General features: G+C 34.0%; 2 protein-coding genes across 4 annotated transcripts; both read right to left on the bottom strand.

The window, feature by feature from the left end:
- Nucleotides 1-3,977: 3,977 nt before the first annotated feature.
- Nucleotides 3,978-10,513, bottom strand: LOC105343805 (interferon regulatory factor 2). Its single transcript, XM_011451289.4, has 8 exons — nucleotides 9,892-10,513; nucleotides 5,817-5,987; nucleotides 5,448-5,548; nucleotides 5,268-5,358; nucleotides 5,022-5,123; nucleotides 4,880-4,923; nucleotides 4,591-4,777; nucleotides 3,978-4,430 (listed from the first exon to the last, which is right to left on the bottom strand). Exons 1-8 carry the CDS (start codon nucleotides 10,124-10,126, stop codon nucleotides 4,372-4,374), a joined length of 990 nt encoding a protein of 329 aa, XP_011449591.3. The 5' UTR covers nucleotides 10,127-10,513; the 3' UTR covers nucleotides 3,978-4,371.
- Nucleotides 10,514-17,235: 6,722 nt separating this feature from the next.
- On the bottom strand, nucleotides 17,236-25,632 carry LOC105343806 (interferon regulatory factor 1). Of its 3 annotated transcripts, none has more exons than XM_011451292.4 (9): nucleotides 25,510-25,632; nucleotides 19,807-20,044; nucleotides 19,371-19,553; nucleotides 19,105-19,280; nucleotides 18,875-18,989; nucleotides 18,540-18,677; nucleotides 18,142-18,300; nucleotides 17,936-18,045; nucleotides 17,236-17,792 (listed from the first exon to the last, which is right to left on the bottom strand). In XM_011451292.4, the coding sequence occupies exons 2-9, from the start codon at nucleotides 20,042-20,044 to the stop codon at nucleotides 17,760-17,762; spliced, it is 1,152 nt and encodes a 383-aa protein (XP_011449594.3). In that variant the 5' UTR covers nucleotides 25,510-25,632; the 3' UTR covers nucleotides 17,236-17,759. The 3 variants fall into 3 exon arrangements, with proteins under 3 accessions (XP_011449594.3, XP_011449592.3, XP_011449593.3); XM_011451290.4 differs by lacking the exon at nucleotides 25,510-25,632 and adding an exon at nucleotides 20,897-21,033; XM_011451291.4 differs by lacking the exon at nucleotides 25,510-25,632 and adding an exon at nucleotides 20,897-21,033 and having other exon boundaries at nucleotides 17,550-17,789.
- Nucleotides 25,633-27,767: the final 2,135 nt, after the last annotated feature.

Genomic DNA, 27,767 nt, shown 5'->3' on the forward strand with positions numbered 1-27,767 from the left:
TAAGAAAAAAGAAATCAAAATGATGTTGAATATTTTTTTATGAGTTCCGCGGAAGAATTCAGTTTTAACAAAAATGTATTAAAGATCTGTTACTGTCTCAGCACAGCACTATGATGTAACCAGGCCATGACGCCATGATAGAGCACACGATGCGATTTTCCATCCGATTTCCTCATCCGATTCGCTTTCGACCAAATTGTACCGTGACCACCTAAAGTCGAAAGTCGCAACCAGTCTGAAAGTAGATTGACACTCTGAAGTGCGTCCGATTTTCAATTGACTCTCCGGTGAGAATTGTGACGTCATGACTTTTCCCCGTACAATGATAATATTTGAATAACTTTTAATATTTGGAAATGGGTTGTAAACTCGTATCGTATGGCCACCTCAACAATCGACTCTAATCGATTTATTTGAGCAAGTCGATTGAAAATCGGGCGAAAAATCGCATTTTTAGATTGCTCCTATTCTTAAAGTCGTTCGATATGTGAGCTGAGATGCATTCAGGTTTTACCCAGGAACATCAAACCACTAATTACTAACTACACCGTTTTCGAAAGATAATTTCTGTTTTCACAAACATATTACATTTTCATGTGATTATTTCTGATGTCCAAAAATATGATTGATATTCATAATTAGACAGAACAGGGGCGTACAAGGCGTTGCATATCCCCCACCCGGAGCAATGAAGACGAAAGAATTTCAATTCAAGTTAGAATATTAATTTTTGACTTGTATGCATTGTTTTCATTATAAATTTCACGATGGAAGTCAATATTGTGCTTTCATTCTATAAACACGACAGGTATCGGTTTCCAAATTAAGCTGCGCATCCTTTTTGCCTAAATCTTTGATCATTCACTGTTCTTAATTGCAAAATTAGGTATGAATGGGTCCTGACTCCATCCTTAAAGAAATAAGTTAATTTTGATTTTTATTATTGATTTATTAAAATGGAGTCTAGACCCATAATGGGTCAAATTTGTGATTTTCACCAAAAACGTTTTACTTTATGAATTATTGTCAAAGAGATAAATTTATTCACCCGTGCACAAATGTGTCAACGTAGGTCACTGTGATAGGTGGGGGCTCGTAGTCCATCCTTCTCCATGGAGAGGGTGTTCGAATCGTATAGACGGCGTTTTATTTTTAATTCATTTGCCTTTAAGTAAAACGTGTTTTGCTTTTTTATTGATTATGAGGAAAAAAATCTAACACCATTTATATAATGACAACAATTACGAAATGTCCACGCGCTAGCACATATATATGAAATCATCTGTAATGCTTAGAAAGCATCAAATAAAACAAAGGAGAAAAGTACCAAGTACATGTAATATTGTATATTATTTATTTGTCAGAGAATGTAGTTCTATATTATACATGTACTGATGCACAGTTTCAAATGTAAAGATTTCTTATATGTTCATATGCCATTTCAAAATCCTGGGTACGGGGGATTTGTCAGGCCTTGTAAGCTCTTGTCCTTTAACGTCTTATACCGATGAAAATGCCCAAGGTTGCAGACCTTTTTGAATTTTATGACACATGGGTTTTAAATGGAGAAAGCCTATGATGCGTTCCAAAGCGTTGTTCCAAGCTTAAAATGTTGGATTGTTCAGCCAACCAAATCCAATGACAAAAATTTCTCTATCATTTTGTCATATCTTTAAAAAAGTCTAATGTATGCTGTATCGTCTTACCCGCCTTACCAAATAACACATACATTAATGACACATCGCCTCAAGCCTATTGGAGAGGATGCAAAAAATGGTGACATCAAAGAATCTTCTATGGGAATTTGAGTCTGTCATCATGATAATTTCGTGAGTCTGTGATTAATTTTTTTAGGTTTCGATGGATTTATAAACTTCAAATGTTAGAACTGGATTTTGTAGATTTCAGCCCTGTTAGTTTCAATAAAGCTATGAATCACAATCGGTTTGCTAAAGAAATATTTAGAGGAAAAAAATACTCCGTGAATGTAACAAGAGCTTTGACTGAGGGTATTTGTGTCAAACAGCAACGTTTTTATTTCATTGTTGGCCATTCAGCCATGGCTTTATGAAATCAACAAGATTTTTGTGGCTTTGGAGCCAAGTCTACGCAATCTGTGTAAATTTCACTTGAAGCCTAATCTTAATTGTTTTGATGCAAGGAATAGATAGCTACTTCCTACCAAGTCCAAGATCTTGTTAAAATGGTCCTATAGTTCGTTTAAACTTCCTGGTAGGATGAGAAATATTTGGAAGTATTTACTAAATAATTTTTAAGAGTAATACTATGGTGTTCCGATGGGGCCACTTCGACCTTTGCACTTTTGCAAGTGTGCGAAGTTGCGAAAACGAAAGTGCGAAGGTGATGGAGCGAAAGTGCGAAGATGCGATGGCGAAGGACGATACTCCTTCGCCTTTGCAACTTTGCAGTCTCGGTCGATTACATAGAATTTGATGCTGGCACCGTTCGCCAAGGTCTCGCCATGATATTATTGGTACGCATGCGCTAGACCAGCGTGCTTACTATATATGAATGTTTATAAATATTTTAATGTGTACATGTACCATATATGTTAACCAGTGCTGGCTATGCCCAATTATTATACATGTACTCCACATAAAATATAACGTCCGCCATAATGTGTACACATGCATTTTTAGACTCCTGTCTTTAAACGATAGAGAGCTCCACAATTATAAAAAGACGAAGGCGAGAGTGCGAAGGAGCGATAGTAGTATCGCTCCTTATTAAACAAGCTAGATTTTACCCGGGATGGAAATTCAAACAATTGGGGGGGGGGGGGATGAAGCCATCGGCTAAAATCTGTCTTTGAATTTATAAGAATTAAAGGTCAATATATATATACTATAACAAAGTATATTTACATTTTCTAGTGTCTATGCCTGTGATAACACTACGTATCGATTTTGTACTATATAAATCATAAAGCCAAATTGAGGCGCCAGCGGGATTTGCTTATTTATATTTAAATATTTAATCGTACGATGGTTGAAAAAAATATAAATATAAGTAATAAGGAATCATTCTTTATGATTGTTTTCGGAGACCAATGCATTGTGGTAATTAATTGTTGGATGTTACAGTAACATCCAACAATTAATGACCACAATGCATTGGCTCCGAAAACATATTGTATCAAATCTTGAAAACTCTTCAAAACTTCTAACCTGTCGTCATATAAAACAACGATTTTCTTCTAAAAAGGTTTGTTATAAATGGACCTTGTAAGGTTCAATATGGCACAGTTCCGATGTGGGATACTCTTAGGGGGCGTATTTGCTATAAACCGTTAGCTGAAAGAATCTGTACATTTTAAACTTGGACAAAATTTTGAATGATCAACACTTTTTTTTAAAATGTCCGTTATTTGACGACTAAGACAGCTCTGATTTAGATAACACTTTAGGCGCTGCACATTTAAATGATAACGATTTAGATAACACTTTAGGCGCTGCACATTTTAATACAGGAATGTAGTTAAATGACACGATACCATGCAGTGGCACAGATCGATATTGACCACGAAGGGAATCCAGATATTAATGGCAACAGATGCATGAAAAAGACTCAACTTGGTCGAATTTTAAATTTATAATGCGAGTAAAAGTAATATGCGTTTAGACATGCTTTGTAATTTTATTTTGTTGGATGTCTAGATATTAATTGCTCGACAGCGATGAGGCCCATGGGCCTCTCATTGTCGCATAGAATGAATGGTTCCATATGTTGAACAAAACTAAGTACATGGTAATTAAAAGTTTAAAAACTGAATCCAGGTTTTATTGCATGTAGTTTGGAAAACGCCAATATGTGACTACTGGCAGTTAGCAAATAAACGTAATTATATCGGCGCCATATCTTATGCAGTGGAAGTTACAAAAACAGTATCAGCTTGTGTAAATAAAATCCAGGACACTATATAGTATAATCAAGCATATAAACAATGAAGAATATCGTTTTATTTTATATTTTTTATTGTAAACATAAAACAAAAGCACAATATCCAAGCATATGTTAAAAAAGGCACCGTTGAACAGTGGAGTAACAAATGAGATGTAATGAAAACAGAAAATGAAAGACAGTTTGTGATAATATGACAATATGGCCGATTGTCCAGGTGTTAGTTATATGATGCTGCTGTAGTGTATTTTGGGGAAGTCTAAACCCTACGATATGGCACTTTCTTGGCACGCGCACTGACCGACCGTCCTCCATGGTCTACGGACGTTCAATATCACGTGCATTGGTCCCTGTCGAGGTCTGCTACCCCTCCCTCACTCCGTTTTGTACTGTTACTGACACCCCCCCCCCCCCTCCCCCCGCCATTTGTTCCGTACTAGACCCACCGGCTCACACATACTGTTGTGTGGTGGTCACTGTCTCCTCTTTCTCAACTGTCCAGTCATCATCTACAACATAAAGGCCTTATTGGGTTTATTTTGTCTAGAATGAACATTTATACCTATCGGGATATGTTAGGGAGAGATATGTTCACTAAAGGGCATACACAAACATCAACCTTATAAAGTAACCTTCGAGAAACACAAAATTAACTTAATCAGTACTCACCAAGTATGTTTGTTAACAGGCTGGAAAAATATGGCGTGTTTGGTATTTCTTCCTCCACACTAGAACTGGACACTGAAGAGTTTGAGTCATTGGACGATTCGTCTGTCGTTATGGAGGGCTGCGTATATGACATCACACTTTCGTCATCAGTGTCTCTTCGGCGTCTTTTGGTCGTATATTGAATATGCTGAAATATTTCATCAAGAATGTATAACATAATTTCTTATTTATGTTTGAATTGTTTTCAATGAAGCCAAATCTGTACAATGAATTACGTAAAAAATTGTACCTGGATAGTCTCTTGTGACGTCATTTCCACCTGGTCCTCCGTATCTGTGAAAAAGAAACCACCAAAAATGTTATTAAAAATTTCCTCGTTAAAATCACCCCCACAACCCGCGTTAAATCTACTCCTACAATATAGATCTTACCTTCCTCCTCCAATACATAGGGCGCTAGCCTCTTCCTGGGCGCCATTCGAACCACACAGCCCGCCATGTGAGTAGGGAATGTGAAAACACGAATTTCTGGCTCTGTTTTAATAAAAAAAAAAATATGTGTACATGTACAAGAATACAATATAAAAAATCCTCCCCTTCTCACATATAACGTTCGCCCATTCGGCTGAACAATGACTACCTTTGTATTACACAGAAAAAAGTTTTAATTTAACTTACTGGTACACTGAGGCGGGTTCTCTGACATTTCTTCGCCCTCACCGGAAGTGGACGTTGGGATTTCTCTTTCAGGGTCACCCAAAGGACAATCCTTAGCAATATAATCCAGTGTTAATAAAGTGTCAATTTTTTAAACATATTATTTAATTATCTACAAAATATTAGCATCTTTTTCCTTACCTCTTTATCAGACTCCTCTCTTTCACGCTCGACGAACTTTGCGTTCACTTTTCTGGTAGATTTCTGGTTTGATTTGTGTTTGTTTGATTTCCGTGCATTTCCTGTAAGGGATTTATTATATTTTACGAGATTTATAAAATTCAAGCGATAGTCATAGGTGTCTTTCATACAATAACATTTTTTCAAAAGGCCCTTCCTTACATTTTGAGTGATATCGACAAAATGTGACTAATTCTTTTAAAACGGAAATGGCCACTTATGGTCATTGATAATCTGACCATCCGACCAATAAATCTTCTGATTCATCGCCCCAAATAGCCCCCAACCTACCCCGAAAAACTTGCTCAAAAATTTGATGGAGATAAAAACCTTCTTTTGGTTTCGTGTCATCTTCCTCCAGGAATTGGTAGACTCGGAAAGCATGGACGCCCTTGCTTTCACCCAATTTCTTGATTTCCATGACATTTTGGAGACTATTCAAAGCACAACGGAAATTTGCCTTCCATCTTTTGGGGCTTGGGTCGTCTGGGTCCCAGCGGCCTAAAGTTAAAAGTTTTTAAAAAATATACATACTGTTTTTGTATTTCATACATTTTACTAAAATATGATTATTGATATCAGATGTGCACGGGCCTTTGTGGATTTTTTTTTCAATTAAACGTAGAGTATTTTTCAAGAGAATTTTTAAATCATGTACGTGCATTGCAAGTGTTATTTTTATCATATTGAAATATATATTTTTTTACCTTTTACAATAGAAAGATATTTGTTATGTGCTGAAATTTTTTTTTCTACATATCTATATATTTTGTTAAATATATTAATCTGTAGAAAAAAAATTATATTACTAAATTTCAATATCTGTTTTCTTGAATTTAAAACAATTACAGCTTTCAATCGTTGTTCTGTTCTACATCCAGTTACAGTTGTTACCTTACACTCCCACTGATTTTAAAAGAAAAAAATAAAACGAATTATTTTGCTATTACTCTTTCGAAATCTATTGTTTTCTATAATAAAAAAAACAAGATTTTAAACAAATTCTCACAACACGTGTACATGTCTTGAAATGCGTCTAACTAATATTCCATTTGTTTATTTTTATGCCATATATTAATGGAGTCGATTTTGAAATTAATTAATATTTTTGTTACTGATTGATCCTGATAAATATATTTTTCTTCTACCACCCCCTATATATTATATAATGTGACTTTTTCATTATCTACATGTATTTCTTAAGGGTGATATTTGATTTTATTTATTTTTTTTTTGCCAATTTTTAATGTAGCGTACTAAATTTTGTTTTGAAGAAATATTTTTTGTTTCCGTTAGCTTGAAAATTATTTTCGGAATATAGTCGAAAAAATTATGAAGTCTCGACTTTGTTTTGATTAATAGACTTATAATTGTTGTAGATTAGCATGAATAGAAAATTTATCAGTATTATTTTTTCGTATACAGATTAGCATGAATTTAAAAAAAAATTGTAGATGGGTGGATAAGGCGTGTAAAATGCCCATACATAGTCGGGCAAGCTACTGAAAAATTAAAGTATCAAAAAATCTGATATTTTTTAAAGAAATCATTTAAAACAATATATATTTAACAAATCATTTATTTTTAACCTATGGATATATTTAATACTAGGAATATGTTGACTCAAACAGGCGTATACGTATCAAAACCTGCAAATACTGTCATTTTTTAGAACTTCAAGGCATTTTCTTTTATAGAGTGGGTCTGTGCTCCATATTTTTCTCATAGTCTAAATAAGGGCTATTGGAAAACAAACCGATTTCAATCAACAAAAACGTGGAGAGATGACCCACTGTACATTAAAAATATCATTTTGTATCCCAACAATTGAACGTTTTGAAAAAATAATACAAGTCTGTGAATTCGTGGCCAAAGTCACACATGATATTTAAACAACCCCCTTTCTTCTGTCTGAAATGGCTCAGTGGTTAGAGTACCTGACATATTAAGCTAACCTTACTTAATTAGGGTTTTTTGTTATGGGTTCGATACCACCAAAATTACAGACAATATTTTTTTTCTTATCTTTTGTTAAATATATTAAAAACTAAATATAGTTAGAAATTGTGCTTTGCAAACTTGTATTATAATATATTTGAATAGATTTAATTGGGGAAAAATTAATTCAAAATTGTATTTCACTACTAAACCGAATGAGCATTTGCGCCATCTTACTCCCCCCATCTTCTTATCCAATTTTTTTTCTTATCAAATATTATCCTTTCCTTAATTCTTGATTCTTTCTGTATTGTATGTTTTCTGGCTTTGAGCATTATAAAAATTTCATTTTTTTTAATATTGTTTTCATGACGTAAAAAACATTGTTGTGGAAAAAATGTAAATATCTTTCTGTGAAAGAAAACTGTATTGCTATGCACATGACAGATTCAGTTTTTATAAGAGATTTTGCCTTTGGTAGTTCAAGTTTGAATGTGATTAACGATTTATTACAAGTTTTTCGAATTCATTTTAAAATGAACGTAAAATAAAATTCTATATCAGTTTACGCTCTCTCACTTAATAAATCTTATTTACCTCCATTTTTGACAATTTTTAAGCTTTAAAACATGCCGGCTCATTATTCAATATCAGTTTATGCTCTCTCAATTTAGTAATCTTATTTACCTCCATTTTTGACAAATTTTTAAGCTTTAAAACATGCCGGCTCATTGTATATGAAAACAAGTGTGTGATAATGTTAATAAAAAAATAATTATGTTGATTTTTTCACATGGTTTAAAACTTATTTTAACGCCTAAAAATAAATAACAAGATTTTTGATTTTTTGGTAGTTATTGATATAACTATGTTTTTCCATTTATGTACTTTTTTTAAAATTTGTTGCATGTAATGTCTGGTATCGAACGAGCTAATAATTCAAAATTTAATATTTTATATATCTATGTACAGATTTAAATAGGAAATTTTATTACCATTTCTTATTGAAAAATTGGCAGTTTCTATGCTTGTTTTGTTGCTTTTTTAAAATTTTGGTTAAAAACAACTTATTTCAATTTATGTTTTTGATTTCTTATCCGTCCAGTTTTTATGTATTTTTTAAACTTTTTAAATTTATAAGTGAGTTTTATTTTCTCTGTTTTATTTTTGTTTTTCTGTTTATTTTTTATTTTGAACATTCCAACAAACGATTAATAAGATAGCTAGTTATATAAAGTAATATTTGCAAAATTTATTTTTTCTATATTGATTGTCCTTTAACCGTAAATATAAACATAAGTTTATGAAGCTTTGTAGTATTTTACTGTTTTACACAGCAAAATTATTTTTTTTAATTTATTCGAACTTTTAATAAAAAAAAAATAATAAGTATAGTAGAAAACCACACAATTTCACTCCAAGTTTATTTACATCATTTTATGTTCACTGGTTCACTGTTTTATTCAGAAAAATTATTTTATTTTATTCGAAGTTTTCCAACTTTTAACATTTTTTTTATTTATTTATCTTTATTTATTTACTTTTTATGGTTTGGTCATTGAAGAGATATTCTTTATTTTTTACAAATTGTGATACAGCGCCCATTCTGTACAATTTGTACGCACACATCAATAATAATAACACAAGAGAAAATCTCTTTTTTTTCAGGTAATATTGAAATACATGTTTAAAAACAACATATTACTTTTAAAATATTTAATTACTAAAATACGAAGAGTTCATCACGAATACGAAACACAAAATTTTACCAAAATCAGACACATGTTTTGGCGCAATGTCATTGTTTTTATGTTTATATAAATAAAAGAAAGAAAAAAAATATAATTTATGAAGCAAAAATTACATGTATATTCAAATATCAATATAAAAAAAGCATAGTTACATGTGTTCGTAATTTTCTTGCTTTCATATTTTTTTCTTCTTTTTTATTATAAAAAAAAAAGATGTTCCGCTCATGAAAATTAAACCATGAAAATTTAGAAGATGTGCAATATCAGATTCAAAAGAAATTTGTCTTCAATAGTAAAATTCATTTTAATAGTCTTTTTATTTCATTTTCAATTAAAGTAATAGAATTCAATATCAGTCTACTCCATGTACTGAATAAACATTACTTAAATAAAGGAGTTGTACCGATTAAAAATACATAACTTGTTATCATGAATTATCAAACAATTTTTCGATCAATATAGGTGTGACCGCATTGCATATCAGTTTACATCAAGGGTTCTTTGTAAATTGAACATTGGGTATGCTTACGTCTTTCAATGCACCAAGATTGAAATAAATTTTATGCACTTTTTAATGCATGCAATAAATAGACCTCAGACCGCCAATTCAAAACAAGAGTTGGGTCTTTAGAAGCATACAGTCAATGCTTTTTTTTAATCCCCGGGATAATAATGGGGAGGGTGGGGGTAATTAACAGAAGGGGTGGGAGACTGACCTGTGTGTTGGGCGTATTTTTCAAACAGACTGGCATCTTTCATGGTGTTGAACCCATGTCTTGAGCCATGCTTCCAATTTATCTTGAACAGTTTCTGCGTTTCGTCAAACCACTCCAGGCCCTGAGTCGCCCCTTGCTTGAGCATGTCCATGAGCCATGGTCGCATCTTCTGGCGTTCCACTGGACGCTTTTTCGTCATTTTCTCGTCTGACCGTTTCACCTTGTCACTTCCCATACTAGTTTTTCTCCTTAGAAACACGTAAACACAGCTGGTTCAGACAATCCGAAGAAGAGAAATGTCCAGAAATTTAAGATGCTTTAAAATGAACTATGAAATATGTCAGTAACAACCAATTTTTCTGATCGATATATAATATTAACAGTCTCGATAAAACAGTGCTTCTTTCCTACTGAATGCAAATCGCTTCTTTGAATCTTCGCAGCTGATCGACTATATAGCTCGTTTTCAGAAATCCATTGCCGGCTCATACAATTTTGCTTTTCAGAAAACGGCAGTCAGTTATCGCGCAGTGCATTGTGTGAAATGTTTACATTCGCGACGTGTCTAAGTATGCATGTGAAAAATATTAAATTCATGTATAAAGTGTAGTTTAAGAGAAATAAGACGTTTTCTTAAATCTGCTCATGATTTTTTCAGAAAGTTAAAATGTATATTTGCCGCCAAATACAGACTTGTGGACTTCCCAAGAAAAAAAAAATCGATCGTTTCTGAGTATTTGAATCACGTGATTTACTATATATGGAGAGGGTCAGAGTTAAATGCCTTCCAGATAAGATAGTTATTTACATTTGAATTAGATTTCCACGTCTGAAACAAAAGGAGACTGGAATAAAGTGTAATTGGGCTATATAAAGGCTTCAGTCTTTGAATACTCTATAAATATATCGGGAGAATTCTCCATGCTAATAATAGAATTTATAAATAAATATTAGCTTTTAGGCCTCAGACACAAAGAGGTTTTTAAGAAATATGAGAGACTGGCCTTAATCAAACATGTACATGTATACATAGTAGCAAACATATATATTTACAGTGTTTCATTTTATTATCTTATCTTTAAAACTGTACGATATTCACATAATACATACCCGGTATGTGTGCATATGTATACGTACATATAATGATATTTACAGTGTTTCATTATATTATCTTATCTTTAAAACTGTACGATATTCACATAATACATACCCAGTATGTGTGCATATGTATACGTACATATTAAGTTTTTAAGTATTTCCACCTAATGTGTTCTTTATATGTCTTATTTTTCTTCCTATTTTTTTCTTTCTTTTTTCATATGGAGAAATGGTGTACATTTTACTAATTTGCATAGCGGCCATATTGTTATCACAATGGCGATTTTCATTACAATAGAATATATAGAAAGGAATGAGAAAAATCACAAATTGTAAAAAATAAGTATTTCGGAAATATTTTCTTCTCATTTGGTTCTGTCATTTACATCATCCGGGATTGGAATGTGCTTGTTTTGTTTACATTAGATATTGAGATGGCGGTTCCTTTTGAATCTGAAATATCGAAGCGGGGCGTTGTAGGAATAAAGTGTGTTTTAGTGTTGAAAGGCGTCATGAAGGGATTTTGGAATTATTTTTAAAATACTTGCCATTCATAGGTAAAGTAGTTCCTCATATATTTACAAAGTTTACATTGCAAACTAGTTGTGTCAGAAATTTAGACTCAAATTAAAAAAGTCTTGTCGGTTCCTTTTTACTTCCAATTTAGCATTTTCAAGACTTTCTCAGTAAGCCATCGGACTTGCAACTAGGCATTTATACAGTCTTTATATTGAATCATTAGGCATATTGCATATTTTTGATTAAGAATTATCGTTATAAATTGAATGAATTTTTTCATTTTATAATTTTATTCGGTTTCAAGCTGATATTTTTGGCTGTTTATCTATTTATTTACTCATTTTAGCCGGTAAAGTCATATTTTTAGATTATCTATGGTTGGATAGAGAGGTATTCAAAGTGAATTTTAAGTGTGAATCACTGATTGTGGTGACAAAAACATACACAGATAATCTATGCATTGCCTAAACACATGTTCTCATTCAAAAAATGAAAGTTTTGACGTAATAACACAAATTTCATACATAAAAGGTATGTAATTTTCATTCGCAAGGGAGACAATTTGAAGACATAAATATTAATGAGAACAGTGTCACGTGACATTTAGCTCATGAATAAAGTGTACGTGATTTCTCCATATGTGTTGCTTTAGAATTCTGATTGCTTGTAATTTTGAGTCCAATATGCACTTATAGCGATAATTTGAGCCCCCCCCCCCCCCTCCCCATAGCTCCAAATATCAATTATTCACCCCTCACCACCAACAACCAAACTCGGTACGAGGGGGATTAAATACATTTTTAAGCAAATTAAATTACGATTTGTACAGGCACCGTTAAAAAAATGTATTACATCATACATACTCTGGTAGTCTAATGCAAATATTCACTATTCAAGAATAATATCGGCAAATCTACCAGAACCTTTAATGCAAAATAATCAATAAAATCAAGAACCTTTAAAATAAGATTGCACAATAGAAAAAAAAAGTGTTTTTTCTTCAACACTAAATGACCACCCCCCCCCCCCCACACACACACACACACACCTCCATTACCAAAGTGAATAATAAGTATTAGACAACATCTCTTTCTTTTGATAAAACAAATTGACCAAAGAAAAATTCTTACACCTCCGAACATGAACATAATGCATCTGTGTAAAGATCTATAGCTGGACTAGTATATATAGGTTTGTCGAATTTTTATGTGTATTTTTAAAAGGAATAAGGAATCATTCTTTGACGGTATTACGAGGTGATAATATCTGTCGGGGCGTGGTCAAATCCAATAAAGCCCGACCGAAATTATCACCTCATAATATTCAAAGAATGATTCATTATTACTTATATTTTTATTGTTTCTGATCTGTAAACCTTAAATTAACATTATTTTAAAACCACTATTTTTTATGTAGCACATGCTATGTACTTACTACGCGGCGCAGCCAATACCAATTATTGGGATTTAAACACTCTATAGAGCGGTACGCCTTTATTGGTAAATTTTTATATTTTCCGAATTTCATAAAATTTTTGGATAAATTATGCAAGATTTTAGAGTCATATCTCATATATGTTATATACGGTATGATGTCAAAAAGATTTTTATTTAATTTTTTTTAAATTTTTTTTTAAATGATTTTTTTGTTTGTTTACACATAGATCCACATACACACATATTTCAGACACATTTCATACATTTCAAGATTCTACATATTATTATATCTTATTAATCTAAAGAAAATGGATTATCCATACAGTGTGAAAACATGTGTTTTTCAAAAAGATAATCTGCAATTTAAAAAGAATTAGAATATTGTTTAATCTCCGACCGATTTCGAAAAACAAAGGTTCTGTAATAACAGCAATGGCCGAGCAATGATCATCAAAGCGGCATGTGTACAGTAGTTTTGCCAAGTTTTTATGAATATGTTGCTGGACAGTCACCCGATAACTAAAGCATATCCAGTCTCAGATCAGATGAGTTATTATGAGGTACGGTGTAGACATGGGTGAAAGAGTTTTCCGAATAATTGTGAATTGAATTTTCATTTAACATACCCCCTTGTTTGTGTATGTATTACACAATAAAAAATTTATACGAAATCTCAAACTCCAAGGATAAAGGTAATAAATAAAAATGAGTTATTTTCTAAATATTTAAGAAACGAGGTATCATTTTTGGATTTATATCGGGATATAAGTACGGGTTGGTCACGTGATCGAATCCCATAAAGCCCGAAGGAATTTAAAGATCATTAACCAAACAATTTTCATTGTCAGTATTAATATTCAAATAGTATGCAGTCACGCCTACATGGTATACTAGTATATATTTACATTTACCGAGTATGGTTCCCTCAATTTCTCACGGAATCGTATTGTTCATTCATAGCTTTATAGACACACTCACACTGAAATTTATTAATTGGTCGACAGCCACTGAAACTGACAGGAAACTGACAGGACTGCACGAAATAATCATGGTGATGTCAGACTCAAACTCCGATAGGAAACGATTTGGCTGTCTCAGTAATTTTATGAATTTTACCTACATTTTAAATTTAATGCAGTGTATTACTTAGTTAAAAAGAAAATACATAACCCGCGTTATCACCTCATAATATTCAAACAATGGTTCATTATTACTTATATTTATATTATTTCTAATTTGTACACCTTAAAACAACATTAATTTAAAACCACTATTTTTTTATGTAGCACATGCTATGTATTACTACGCGGCGCAGCCAATACAGTTTTTGAGTTATGCTAATTTTTCTGCAATGTCGCCACCTTATAATATCCCGCATGAATCACCGGGGAAAGCGTTGTGTTGTTTAAATTTATGCTAATTAAATGTTTTAAAATGTCTGTCTTCTTTCAACCATCAAACTCTTTCCCTCTTGTGTATGCATTTTTGTGCATTATAATTGTTTATTGTACAATCTTTTTCTTGCTCATTGAGGGCCCTCAATTGGTTAATAAAGAAATTGAAATTATAAGGGTAAAATTTTCTGAATATCATCACTTGTCTTTTTGGTCAGCGAATTCTGACTTTTCTGTGACAGATACATGTCATTTAATATTATTTCATTATTTAAGCAATGCTCTTAAAATTTAAAAAAAAAATCTGATTTGTTTGACTATATACTACTACGGACCTTGTAATCATCACTGGTTGACAAAAATAAAATAAAATGATATAAACAAAACAAAACTTACTGCTCCCGTGTCATCAAGATATTCTACAGTATATATTGATTTTCTACACGCCCGCTGAAGGTTATTTGTATATACATATAATATGTATATACAAGTATATACGCATGTGCGGATCTAGAGGGGGGGTCGGGGGGGGGGGGGGTCCCGACCCCCCCTGGAAAATGAAAATTTATTAAATTTACATAGTAAAATTATCGCGAAAATATGCCTCGGACCCCCCCTGGCAAACACAATTATCCTTCGGACCCCCCCCCCCTGGAAAAATTTTCTGGATCCGCGCATGATATACGTACCTGTCACCTTTTTATTTGCAGCAGTTCTCGAACTCTTGCCCAGTGGGTAACTGAAAACTGAAGGACTTGCAGTAGGGCTCAAGTTTTTCCTGCGGACAATTAGCATTAGGGCTGCGACTCGTGGGCAACACACAAGGATGACAAGACTACTCCTGCAGAACTATAGCTCTTCTGTCTTATATAATACTAGTATAATATACATGAATATATTTATGGCTATGTAAGTTGTGTGTGTGTAGAGGATTTGGATAAAACACCGAGAGCTAACTAAAAGTTTCCTTGTACTTTATTCTTTTCTTTCTTTCTTTTTACCTAAATTGCCAGTTTCCCCCCTTGATATTGTAGATACGACATCGTTAGCATTTCAGAAACGCAGATTAAGAATTGTATACAGGTACATCCTTGTCACACCTCATATTGTCCCTTAAAAACGCTGCGTAATCAATTTAAAAATCTGTTATGGAGAAAATGAGCTAAAATGGATCGATCTCTCTCTCTCTCTCTCTCTCTCTCTCTCTCTCTCTCTCTCTCTCTCTCTCTCTCTCTCTCTCTCACACCCCAATCTGATTAAAATAAGATCTTTGATCCGCTCTGACAAATTCGATGTCGCTACACGATGTCGCTTTGTGTAGCGACATCAAATTTGTCAGAACGGATCAAAGATCTTATTTTAATCATATTGTCTCACACCCCAGCGGATAAATGGAATCGAAATGAGTTACTGTTGAATATTGACAATTACCTGTACGTTTTCGTTCATCTGAACTTGTATACACCGCATAGATTTATCGCTACTCTTTCTTAATTATATATACACTGAGGATTTTTTTTCAAATTTATAGATGTTTTTTCTCTAGTTTATGGATAAAAAATGTGAGGAAAAACTAACTATTTTTTGACCGATGTCTAAAGAAGGGCCTAATTCTATATTTATAATTAAAAGGCAGTTTGTTGATAACCATCAACGTGACAAAAATTACAGGGTTGTTTTGATGTCAACAATGCTACTTTAATCAGTCTTCATGGCCGTTTCATCTGTCTTCTTATGGCGTTACTCCAGTAAACTCAGTCCTCCCAATAAATCTATTTTCCTTCGTGTATTTAATAAACTACAGTGAATTATTCAAGGATTGTTACTGGTTTACCCATTTTAGCATCTACAGAATCTCTCTACACAGAAACTGGCTGGAAACCTCTCTTGTCAGTCGACGTAATAAGGCTAAATTAATAACCATGTTTAAAATTCATACAAATCAAGTACCTGAGTAATTGAGCAATATTATTTCTCCTGTAACAAAAAATATCTCAATATATCACACAAGAAATAGCGAAAATTATAGTGTTCCAATCAGCAGATTAGAACTTTACAAAAACATTTTGTACCCGACACCATTCGGAAATGGAATTCTCTCAAAATGGAAGTTAGGGAAGCAACGTCTCTCAACATATTCAAGAAAAAACATTACTGAAAGTATTCCTCAACCTCCAAAATATTTTTCATTTGGTAAAAGCACTATTAATATTTTACATACCAAGTTGAGACACAACTGTATTTTGAATTATGATCTGTATAGAAGAAACATTATTGAATCACCCAATTGTATTTGTGGTCAAAAGGAGGATGTTTATCACTTTTTCTTTGTATGCAAGAATTATGTAAATGCAAGAAACAATCTTTTTGAATTACCTGTTTTAAATAGGCTTGAAGAAACAATTTTAATTAACTCACGTTTGCTTCTTTGGGGTAGTGACAATTTGTCTTACTATACAAACTGCTTTATTTTTTCAGCAGTTCAAACTGGAAGATTTAATAATTAAATTCCTTTTTGCTATTGCTTTTATACTGTATATAAACATTATCTACAATATATTCGCAATTACTTTGTAAATGCATGTTTATGTATTAATTATTATAAAGTCAATAGCTATAAGTAACATGTACTATTACTATGGCAATTGTATATATTATCATTAGGAGAGGAAGATGCAAGTTGTAAGAACTTGTTTCTAATCCTTTTGTGTAATTTACACAATATAATATGTTCAAATCTATTCTTATTGTGATCCCCTTGTTGGCCAAGTAGCGGATCAATTTGAAATTAACGCGTTAAATTCTCAATACGTTTTTAAATGTAGATTTACAATACAATTCCTACAAAATTCAATCCTCCTTGTACCAAAGGGTTGTTGTAAAAAAAAATTCCAATCTCAATTTTCAATATTTTATTCAACAAACATATAATAATTGTACAGTGTACATGTATTTCATCAAAACTGTACATACAGTATATAATCGGTAAAATACATCATAACATGTATAAATCTTTGCAAGAAGCACGCCCAGTTTTATACTGTTAATAGTCACTATAGTCTTGCATTTTATTTTTTTTTCTGAGCATTTTCGGTATAGCGCTGTTTACGTCGTGGAGTACTTTACGAATTGCAGCTGGGCGTAACGAAATCGGCCGGAATTTGCTGACATTGCACAAATAATTCCACTTCAACATTTGAGACCTGCTTCCTTTGTCCACAAAGGCGATAAAAAGAAATCACCATTCATAAAATCACCGGATACACTACATGGTGAACGATGAAAGATGAAAACGTTTATATATTTATTCAGAACGGAGAATGGCGGATGAATACACTTGGCCGGCCTCTTCTTGTTGAACCATCCGACTGATGATAATTGGGGGTTATCACAATAGTCAATGAGTGCCACTAGACCTCGTTCATAACTGGGACATGCGAAGACCGGTGTACTGCTGAAAAGAGTAACAAAAATATCTTAATCCGCTGTTTTATTTGGACTGCTTTTGAGATAAGAGATAGGTAAAATTTAAGTTATTTTCCTATTGTCTTTGATTATTTTCTGTCGATTATGATGTAGATGACAATGTTGACTCACCATTACGTCTGTGCCATTGGTTATCTGTTCACAGCGCACCGCCGGGGTATCAGTGATCACAACCTCGTTTTCAACATTGTCCAAAATAAAGTAGGTCGTCTCACCTTCCTCTGCAACAGCAATAACGTGAAACCGTTAAACCTTTACTCCAAGTATGAAGATATAACTAATACTTATTCCAAAATAATGACCACTTTTTAGCTTACCAATGATTGCGTCGACATAAGCGACCTCTTGGGGCACCGGAAGTCCACTCCCCCATAAGTCTGTAAAGTTGGTGTCTGAGAACTGCTCCTGGGCGTCTGCATCCATGACCAGTTGGATGAGTTCCTCGCTAGTGAATTCACTACTTGTGGAGGTGGAATCTGTACAACCGAAATAAAAAAAAATCATGATAACAATATGTAAAACGCAACGGGTCATTATGATAGCAAGTAATAGAGACAGTGTAGACAGGCAGTGGATATGATATACAGGTAGAAGATATGATATACAGGTAGTAGATTTGATATACAGGCAGTGTAGAAATGGTATGCAACACTGCTGTGAATTGGAATAAAGTTTCAGGGGTTTATATAGACATTCTTAAATACCATGAACGTACCATCTTCTTCTTGCCCTCCTATGGCCATAGGAGTATCTTGCAGGAAAGGAAAAGTCTGTTTTGCACTTTGGACGGTGCAGGCTAAATTGGTCCTTAAGTCCTTCTCAGAAGGCAGGTACTTTTGAAGGGCTGTGAGGTCTATCAAAATAAAAATTGAGAATGGCATTTACAATGGCCCGTTGTTATCTTGTTGTAATCAAAGCCTGGAGGAACAAGTTTAGATGAAGAATGTGGAGTACTAGTTTAGATGAAGAATGTGGAGTACTAGTTTAGATGAAGAATGTGGAGTACTAGTTTAGATGAAGAATGTGGAGTACTAGTTTAGGCTGACTCACCGGTGGATTTACAGATTTTGTTGAAGTCTGGGAGACGTGTTTCCAGTCCCTCCTCATAACAAGGATCACTGTCCAAAGCCTCCTCCTCCTCCTCCATCCGCTCAGGGGTCTGGTTCTACAAGCAAGGTAAAGAACCAGAACATTAGAATACTCAACACAGTTTAGATGTTCAGATTGAATGAAGCTTGCTTGTTTGGCAGCTCCTTAACAATGGCTGTTAGGAGACCTACCCCTGCAGATGTGGAACAGTCCGACTCTGAGGCGTTGAAGTCTGAAGAAGACTCCTCTTCCTCCTCCCCTTCGCTGTCCATCGCCATCATCTTGGCGTACGAGATCTTCTTTGTGTTGCGGGCTCTCAAACTCCTCTTAGTTTTGGTCTGTATGACCTTTGGCACTGTCGTTCGTTCTGAAACACAAAGAAGCATCATCCATTTCAGTCACTGATGGTAAGTACATGGTCTCTCAGTCTTGAACATAAATTAGGATCGGGGCTTACCTGCAGTCTTGTGTTTCTGGAGACTTTTCCGCTCGTTCAAAAACTGGTACACTTTGTAGGCGTCCTTGCCCTTTCGCTGGCCTTGGTCCTTGAGCTGTTTGACGTCTGGTAGACTATTCAGGGCACAGCGGAAGTTGGCCTTCCACCTCTTAGGGTCGGGCTCATCTCCATCTACATACTTTCCTAAATATTCATGACATAAGCCCAGTTAGTTTGTTTCACCATTTAAAAGTAGCACTTAAAATACAAATTACAAGGGCCTTATGACGAATACTTGAAACTCTAGACATTTAAAAAGGCTGTGTACGTGCAATAAACGTAATGTTAAACAGAAAAAATTGTTGCCTCTCGGTAGATTAAATTACACACCAAATACTCATTGCTAGTTTGTATATACTTTTTTATTTAATAACAAGGTTCAGTAAATGCAAGGTACCCGTATGTTTGGCCCAGCGTTCGAAGAGTCCGGCGTCCATAATAGGGTCCCATCCCTGGCGGGCTGCATGTCTCCAAGATATCCGGAAAGTTTCGTGATCCTTGGACACCCAGGAAAATCCATGAACCTTCTCGTTGTTAAGAAGGTTGACCAGCCATGGCCTCATTTTCTGTCGCTCTATGGGCCTTATTGGTTTTCTCTGGTTAATAACCGGCTGACTTTGCTTTCTCTGCACCATCTTAATAAAAAGAAATATTTAAAGTTCAATGTTTTATTTAAATTCAAAAAAAAGATCAAAGAGTATAAGCAATCGCATATTTTTTATCTGGATCAATTTAGTTTAAAGACGATTTATGATTTGATCCCGAGGTAGATATGACATGACTATCTGGGACCCAGGTCAAGAATATCTATTGCTTCCAAACAAGGAAGTTTAAAACAAGTGGCACCTTGCCAAAATCAATAAACACGGGTATAGTCCTTGGCCGCGCTCAGCTGCTCACCCATCCGTGCAACTATGTGTGCATAAAGGTAACTCAACTCGCAGGTACATCAAATACACCTATTGTTTATGGCTAAATGTCCATTAACGTTCAATTCAGCCACATAAATATATCTCTCTATCAAAGCAATAAAGGAATAAGCGAAAAATTTTGTGTACGAGTAATTGGTCAATTGCTTTAACTTATGAATATTCAAGATCGTCAGTTACTAAGATGTTCAGACGTACGCTTCCGTTTACAATATTTATATATTTTAACTTTATTAAAATTAGAACAAATGCCGTAATGAAATAACTGCATTGCTTTTTTTTAAAGAAATAAGTTATATAGTTTACAAAATCTGTTTTGAAAAGTTTGATTTCCTTTGAACGAATTTAAATGACAGTTCTGGTTTAAGAAATAAGACAGTCCATGTTTAAGTTATTCGTTTGTTTATATCACTTAGAAATGTATAAAGCAAAGTTCCCCTTAACATGCTTAACATTAAAAAAGAAACTATCAACAAACATGACCCAATTCTTATTGGCCGCCCTTTTTCTGAAAAGCAAAATAAAGATATAAATGCAACATAATGCTAGTCAACTTACCTTGATTGCACCTGTTAAATCACACGGGAATCAAAGTTAAATACCAATTGTCATTCACTGTCTACGTTAGTATCAGTTATGGAGTTTTAACAACATCGACAATTACTTTTAATATGGGCCAAACCACGTGACCGAAAATTCCGGGAATCCCTAATACTTGGAATTGAAACTATATTTTTAGTCACAGTTATGCAGTGACCCAGAAATATGAATTAAAAGAAACTGTATAAATGCTGTAATGCGACCAGTGATGCCTTCCAAATTAACTAAATGTTTAACATTTCATTGGACAACAGTTACTTTAAAGCCATGTTTGTGTTTTGTGTTTGTATACGAGGTGTATATTCATAAGTTCTAAAAATAGATGCCAGGGAACACCGAGTAGAATATATAGTAACAAAAACCGAAACTTCCAGGGGTTATTTATAAGTTTAAGAGGCTGCCCTGCCTGTAAATAGCTGAATAAACGGAATCATGGTCTATAGTTTAAATGTGCAATGTTTACACATTTATCTAAAGTAAATAACGTAAGACCAGGGCTGCGTTTTACAAAAGAACTTACGACTTAAAACCAAATTATTGAATGCTAATTAATAACCAACTAATTAATGATTTATTCTTATGGCTGAAAAATCTAAATATGGGAATTGAAATATTTGTAAACAAATGGTTTTATGTCAATTTTGTTCTCATAGATCATTTTACAAGACTGTAAATATTTACGACTTTGTCGTAAGTTCTTTTGTAAAATGCAGCCCAGATTATCTTAAATATACACAAAATAAAATTCAAAATATCAATCTAATTAAAATTAGATCCTTCACGCTCTCGTATTTGATATGACCCCGTATGGGATGTTGTTAGATCCTCACAGCGACATATCAAATACGAGAGCGTGAAGGATCTAATTTTATTTAGATTGCCTGCATTATAAATCGCACTTCATACCATGAAAGACAACTCGAACTAACCACAAACGACCAGCAGACATATACCGCGCAAGCGCGGGAAATAACACTTTGTATTTTTTGTACGTATTTTTTTTATATACTATGTCATTTCTTTCGCATATACTTGCCTTAATTTTTTTTTCTTAATTGTTTTCCCAAACCAATTTTATAAAATGACATCATAAAACAACATGTGCAGGCTCGATGACAGGGATGAAAATCTAGACTGATATTGATCATATATATGTGGCCTATAAATTCTTTTGGTTGCAGCTGACTGGACTTATCCATATAGATTCTACACACACACACACACACACACACACACACACACACACACACACACACATATATATATATATATACACACACACACACACACACAGTAGAGCTGTGAACAAAATCTGTTCATGGTTCACAAATTATTATAATTAATTTATTAGATTACTCTTTCAAGGGTATAAAATTGTATATACTCTAAAAACGCGAAAGCATGTAAATTCATTTGTAATTTTAGACCAAAGTCGCTGATCCAGGGTATCTGCCCCATGCATGATGAGCTCGTCCTACACTGCCCACCATGATGTTAATTATTGGCTACCCCGTTCTAGAAAGTACCTTCCATCAAAACTAAAATCGCACATTTTCTTCAATGCAATACATGCGCGATAAAACCCCCTTCTAGTTGAGAGGGGGTTCAAAATATTATGGCCGCGAAATATTGAACCCATTCCTATTTCTTATTGAGAGGGCGTTCAATATTTAAGGGGGTCAATATTTTGCAGTCATAATATTTTGTACCCACTTCTTCAATGGGAGTGGAAAATCGGGGGGGGGGGGTCAATATTTAGATAGAAATAATAACTCCCTCCTTATTGAAAATTAGAAACAGGAAGGGGTTCAATATATATTGCAGCCATTATATTTTGAACCCCCTTTCGAATGGGAATTTGAAATAAAAAGGTAATAAAAATTGCCCAAACTTCTTATTCTAGCCAAAACTTTAATGATTTAGTTTAAAACTTCTGTAAAGCCCATTTTATTTATTTAATTATTTTACCGTTTAGTTCTTTTAGACATAGAGGGACTCTCTAGTATTTTATTATTTGTGCCGCTTTCTAGACTTATTTTTATTGATGAAACGGTGTCAAAACATGCATACATTTTCTTCGGTGTCTTTTTTATGATTTTATGAGTGTTAACATCGTTAGAATACTGGTGCTTCTTAGGCTGATGATCACCCCCCCCCCCCCACCCCCACCCCCCGTCATGCACAGTATGTATTTTTTCCAGACCGGAAGCTATACAGACCTGCAGCTAGCATTTTATCTAATGCCTAGCTTCTGAAAGGCTTTGTGATAAAAGTTTGGTGCAAAATTTAAATTTAAGGAAACGAACAAGTACACATACAAAAAACAAGGTTAATAATCATAAACACATTTAATTAATTTTCATTTAAATTGTATGTAACTACACTTGTTATATACGTTAATGAAAGTTGTATTTGAGAGGTTGACGACACCAAAACAATTTTGTGCAATTTTAGCTAGTTAAAGGAAGTGTATTTGAAGTGCAGTAGTCACGTGATTTCGTTTTGAATAAATCCTCTTATAATCTGCCTATAAATTTTTTGAAGCTATGTGATTTATCACTTATCATACTTATAAACAGTAGATGTTAAAATGATAATAAACTTTATGATCTTATCGTCAGTGGTCTTTCATAGCATTTAAGGTCAGACGACACGTTCCTCAATTTTATATAACTTTTTCCAGGAATTTGTTAAAGGTTTACTACTATTTTGACAAGCTTTCTTGCAAAAAATTAGGGTATCTTACCAGGCATTTCTGCAAAATACTAGAGTATGCAATTTCCTGTAAAATCTTCTTGATAATACACTTGAATTGCTGATATAAAAATAAATACATATACAGCACAGCAAAATTCACTTTGGTGGAACTCTATCTTGGATTTGAACTCACGACCTCTAGAACCAATACGCTTCTGGCAGTGAGCGGCCACGGTTCTAACCACTCGGCCATCTAGACCCATTAACATATCCCATTAAATTTTAATCATTTTTAAAATAATTATAAAATTAATATTTTTTATTGGAACTCTTTATTACGAGGAGATACAAAAAAGATTCTCGAGGAACGTGTCGTCTGACCTTAATGGAACGAAAATATGAAAGAGCGAAAATGCAATACACATGTAATTGAAGACGACCCCCCTCTTTCTCTCTTTCTCTGACATGCATACATGCTCTCTCAGTCTCATGTCTCTCTGTCTGTCCGTCCGTCCGTATCTCTCTCTCTCTCTCTCTCTCTCTCTCTCTCTCTCTCTCTCTCTCTCTCTCTCTCTCTCTCTCTCTCTCTCTCTCTCTGTAATACTGTTATCCAAATGTGCTTGAGGATAGTCACCACGGTATGATCAGGTACTGGTATTAATACTGAATTAAGATACTGTTTGTCTTTTCTGACACATAAAAGTAGTCATATTGCAGATATTATTTGAAAAATAATATATGTCAGAAAGGACAATAGCATTATATCATAAAAGTGTGGTTGTGTTACAATAGCGTTAAAAATTAGTATTCTACATATGACTTCAGATATTTACTACAATGACTTTTAGATATCGCTCAGAAATTCATAACTCAAAAATAGTATGTAACTTTGCCGTTAGTAATTGGTCCCCAGTCGAGAGTATTTGATAAACTGCTTGACAATTGTCGACTATGATCTCAGCTACCGTCATATAACTGATTGATACAAAACATCTTTGTGTTGTTGCAGGAAACGTCATCGAATGCATGATTGTTAAATCTGTACCAGGCTTATACCGCGGAAGTGTACGTAAAGTTGAAAAACCAAAAAAATTCATTTCTAATCTTGTTGACAAACAAAACTATGCCTTTAACCACCCTAACATCCACAGACACTTGTTTTTATAATGAAATCTACGGGTAATCTCTTGGTTAATAACACTTTTCCTTTTAACATATCCCATGTTATCTTCGCTAGCCAAGGTTTTTTGTCCATTCTGTTCCGTTTATGGCGATCGAGCGGAACGAAAACCCTTGGCTAGCGAATGTTTGCATAGTCTCTTGGTACCGCAGTAATGGAACCCGCCCCCTCCACTCCACCCTCGTAACCCCCTTACACCTCGTGCAAATGCGATCCGAAATCGGCAGAGACCTTACCGATTTGATTTTCGCTCCATTAAATTTTATTAACATATATTCTAACGCCAAAGGAAGTTGGCTTTTTTTAGCCAAAGGGCTGTATTTTCATGTCCATGATCATCCTGATATATTGCATCAACTGTGTAACACTTCGGGAAATAATTGAGAATTAGTAAAAACGACATGTTGATAATAATCCGGAGATCTATAATACTGTAGTTTAAATTGTATACAGAAAATGTCAAAACGTTAAAAGTTAAAAAGAGTGTTGAATAAAATACATTCAACATAAACAAAATCTGAACTGTATGCTAGCAATTTTAATCATTGAAACGATTGTAAAGGGACGTATAAAAAATGAATTAACAAATAATTCGGAAGTAGACATCATTATAGCAACAGAGAGAGAGAGAGAGAGAGAGAGAGAGAGAGAGAGAGAGAGAGAGAGAGAGAGAGAGAGAATTTTGAGATTTTACCTTCCATATATTATTGAACAAATCTGTTTTGTTTTGTCCTCGCTCAGATTTCGAACAGATGTGATTCTGAACAATTTCGTCCAACGTTTGACAAGGAAATATTTTTTAAAGCACTGTTAGACAACGGAAGTTGTACTTTAGGGGGATGCGTATTCTTTCATATCAAGTTCAAATTGTGCGTGCTATCAACTGAGTTCCCCATTTAGATAAAATCAAGTTTAAGCAGATTCGAGATGATATCTATTTCTGACGAGAGAGAGAGAGAGAGAGAGAGAGAGAGAGAGAGAGAGAGAGAGAGAGAGAGAGAGAGAGAGAGAGAGAGAGAAGGCACCGGTCACCTTAGGAAGAAAAATAAATCCAATGTCATTTTTGGAGAGTGCTATTTTCTTTGGTCTATAACTTTGGTAACTGTTTAGATCAAAAACTTCATTCTCACCTAAAACTTTAGATTGAGCACCTAATAGAAAACAAATTTCACAACTAGTAATTCTATTTAAGTGTCATGTTGTAAATTTTGAATTTACCTTGCCATGTTGTAAATTTTGTATTTACCTTGTCATGTTGTAAATTTTGTATTTACCTTGTTATTTTGTAAATTTTGTATTTACTGCCACCCAGTAAAATCAAAATTTACAACATGACATAAGCTAGTAAGCCTTTATCTGGTTGGAACACACGCATTTATTGATGCTAATGTTAATCAAAATTGGGGGAGATTAATCAGTAAAAAAAATATAGAACAAAATTCATAGAAATTTTAAATAAGATATCAAAGAAATGACCCCTCAGTGTAGGTTAATAAACTCTTATTTGACATTCCACTTTAGATAGGGTCGATATATAGTTTAATAGGATCTTTCCTTCCCTGTAAGGGTCTTTAGGATTCTGAGGTTTAGGCTGCCTTCTCAACAAAAATATAACAATATATAATAGTATGTAGAATATCTTGGCTGTAAAATGTCATCGTCGAGTCGTCGAGTGTCTCGCACAGAAACTTCAAGATCCAACGTCTCCCAGTGAACCAACTTGTTTAGTTAATCATGTCGTTATCAATAATGATTTCGTAAATGTACTCTCTGGGCATAAATGAATTGCATTTTATTTCAGCAGACCTTACTTGAGAAAATTTGACCGAAATCACTTTACCAATTTCAATAGTAGCCTTTCTTGTCAGACATTGGTTGTACCTTAACAAGTACAAGAGCCATGTTTGTTGAAAATCAGTTCTCTCTCTCTCTCTCTCTCTCTCTCTCATTCTCTCTCTCTCTCTCTCTCTCACTCTCTCTCTCATTCTCTCTCTCTCTCTCTCATTCTCTCATTCTCTCTCTCTCTCTCTCTCTCTCTCTCTGATATGAACGACGACAACCTTTTTTTTGTTTGTTCAGAAGGCAAACAAAGAAAAATATGTGATAATTGACTCCCTACTGTAACATAGCCACCGTTTGATTAGACTTCCACCATCCATCTGTTAGTAAATTTATGATATAATAGGACCAGTTGTGACTAACTGTACCATGACTCATGTGACATGCAAAATCAATTGCTCAATTGCTGGTCGTCTTGATTTGAACTATTTACCATACGGACAAATTGTTATCCTGTATATTCTTCCCCCTGTTCTTTTCGGGAGTCTTAAATATAAGATGCCTTGGTGCACATGCTCTCCCGTGTACCAACAATCATCTTCCCAAGTCAAGGGTTTCTGATCCGCATCCACAGGCACTTGTTTCTGAGAAAAAAATTTACCCTATAGTATAATAATAACACAAGGTATCTAACTCCGAATGAGGTACACCACCCCCTCCCGTGTGTTGCAGTCGTTTTCGCTTTTATACGAAATGCAATGCAAAAGTTTTAGTACCATTTTCTTCTACAATAAATTATCTAAACAACCATATATCTCTCCTCACAAACCTTTGTGGGGAACGGAGTGGGCCGAAAACTCTTGACTAGCGAAGATGACCAACACTACTCTTTCTGCATACCGTTACGACTTGACGGGTGAACGGAAATTCTCACTAAACGTTTATTTGGTCCGATGTTATATTCAATGTGAGAAAATATAATTAGCGTAAAAAGTTTGAGTTCCTTGTTTTTCACTGGCAGAGTTCTAAAAATTTCTTTCCTGGATAAATACCGTTTTCTCCGTTTACAAGTAAATTTTCCACATTTTGATTGTAGGGCAAACTACATCGTTAAACACTATGTAACACCAATAGGTGTTACTCAAATCTGTTTTACATAAGAAAGCTTGTACG

This window comes from Magallana gigas, chromosome 7 (assembly GCF_963853765.1).
Source record: "Magallana gigas chromosome 7, xbMagGiga1.1, whole genome shotgun sequence".
Lineage (NCBI taxonomy): Eukaryota > Metazoa > Mollusca > Bivalvia > Ostreida > Ostreidae > Magallana > Magallana gigas.

What these genes read in the sequence shown, in the direction of transcription:
- LOC105343806 (XM_011451292.4), bottom strand. Translation starts at nt 20,044, where the DNA reads ATGGTGCAGAGAAAGCAAAGTCAGCCGGTTATTAACCAGAGAAAACCA. An exon ending in ACGCTGGGCCAAACATACGG is followed by an intron (nt 19,554 to 19,806) that starts GTACCTTGCATT and finishes ATGAATATTTAG; the next exon opens with GAAAGTATGTAGATGGAGAT. An exon ending in AGGAGGGCAAGAAGAAGATG is followed by an intron (nt 18,301 to 18,539) that starts GTACGTTCATGG and finishes TCGGTTGTACAG; the next exon opens with ATTCCACCTCCACAAGTAGT.
- LOC105343805 (XM_011451289.4), bottom strand. Translation starts at nt 10,126, where the DNA reads ATGGGAAGTGACAAGGTGAAACGGTCAGACGAGAAAATGACGAAAAAG. An exon ending in GAACCCGCCTCAGTGTACCA is followed by an intron (nt 5,124 to 5,267) that starts GTAAGTTAAATT and finishes TTATTAAAACAG; the next exon opens with AGCCAGAAATTCGTGTTTTC. An exon ending in CGTCACAAGAGACTATCCAG is followed by an intron (nt 4,778 to 4,879) that starts GTACAATTTTTT and finishes GAAATATTTCAG; the next exon opens with CATATTCAATATACGACCAA.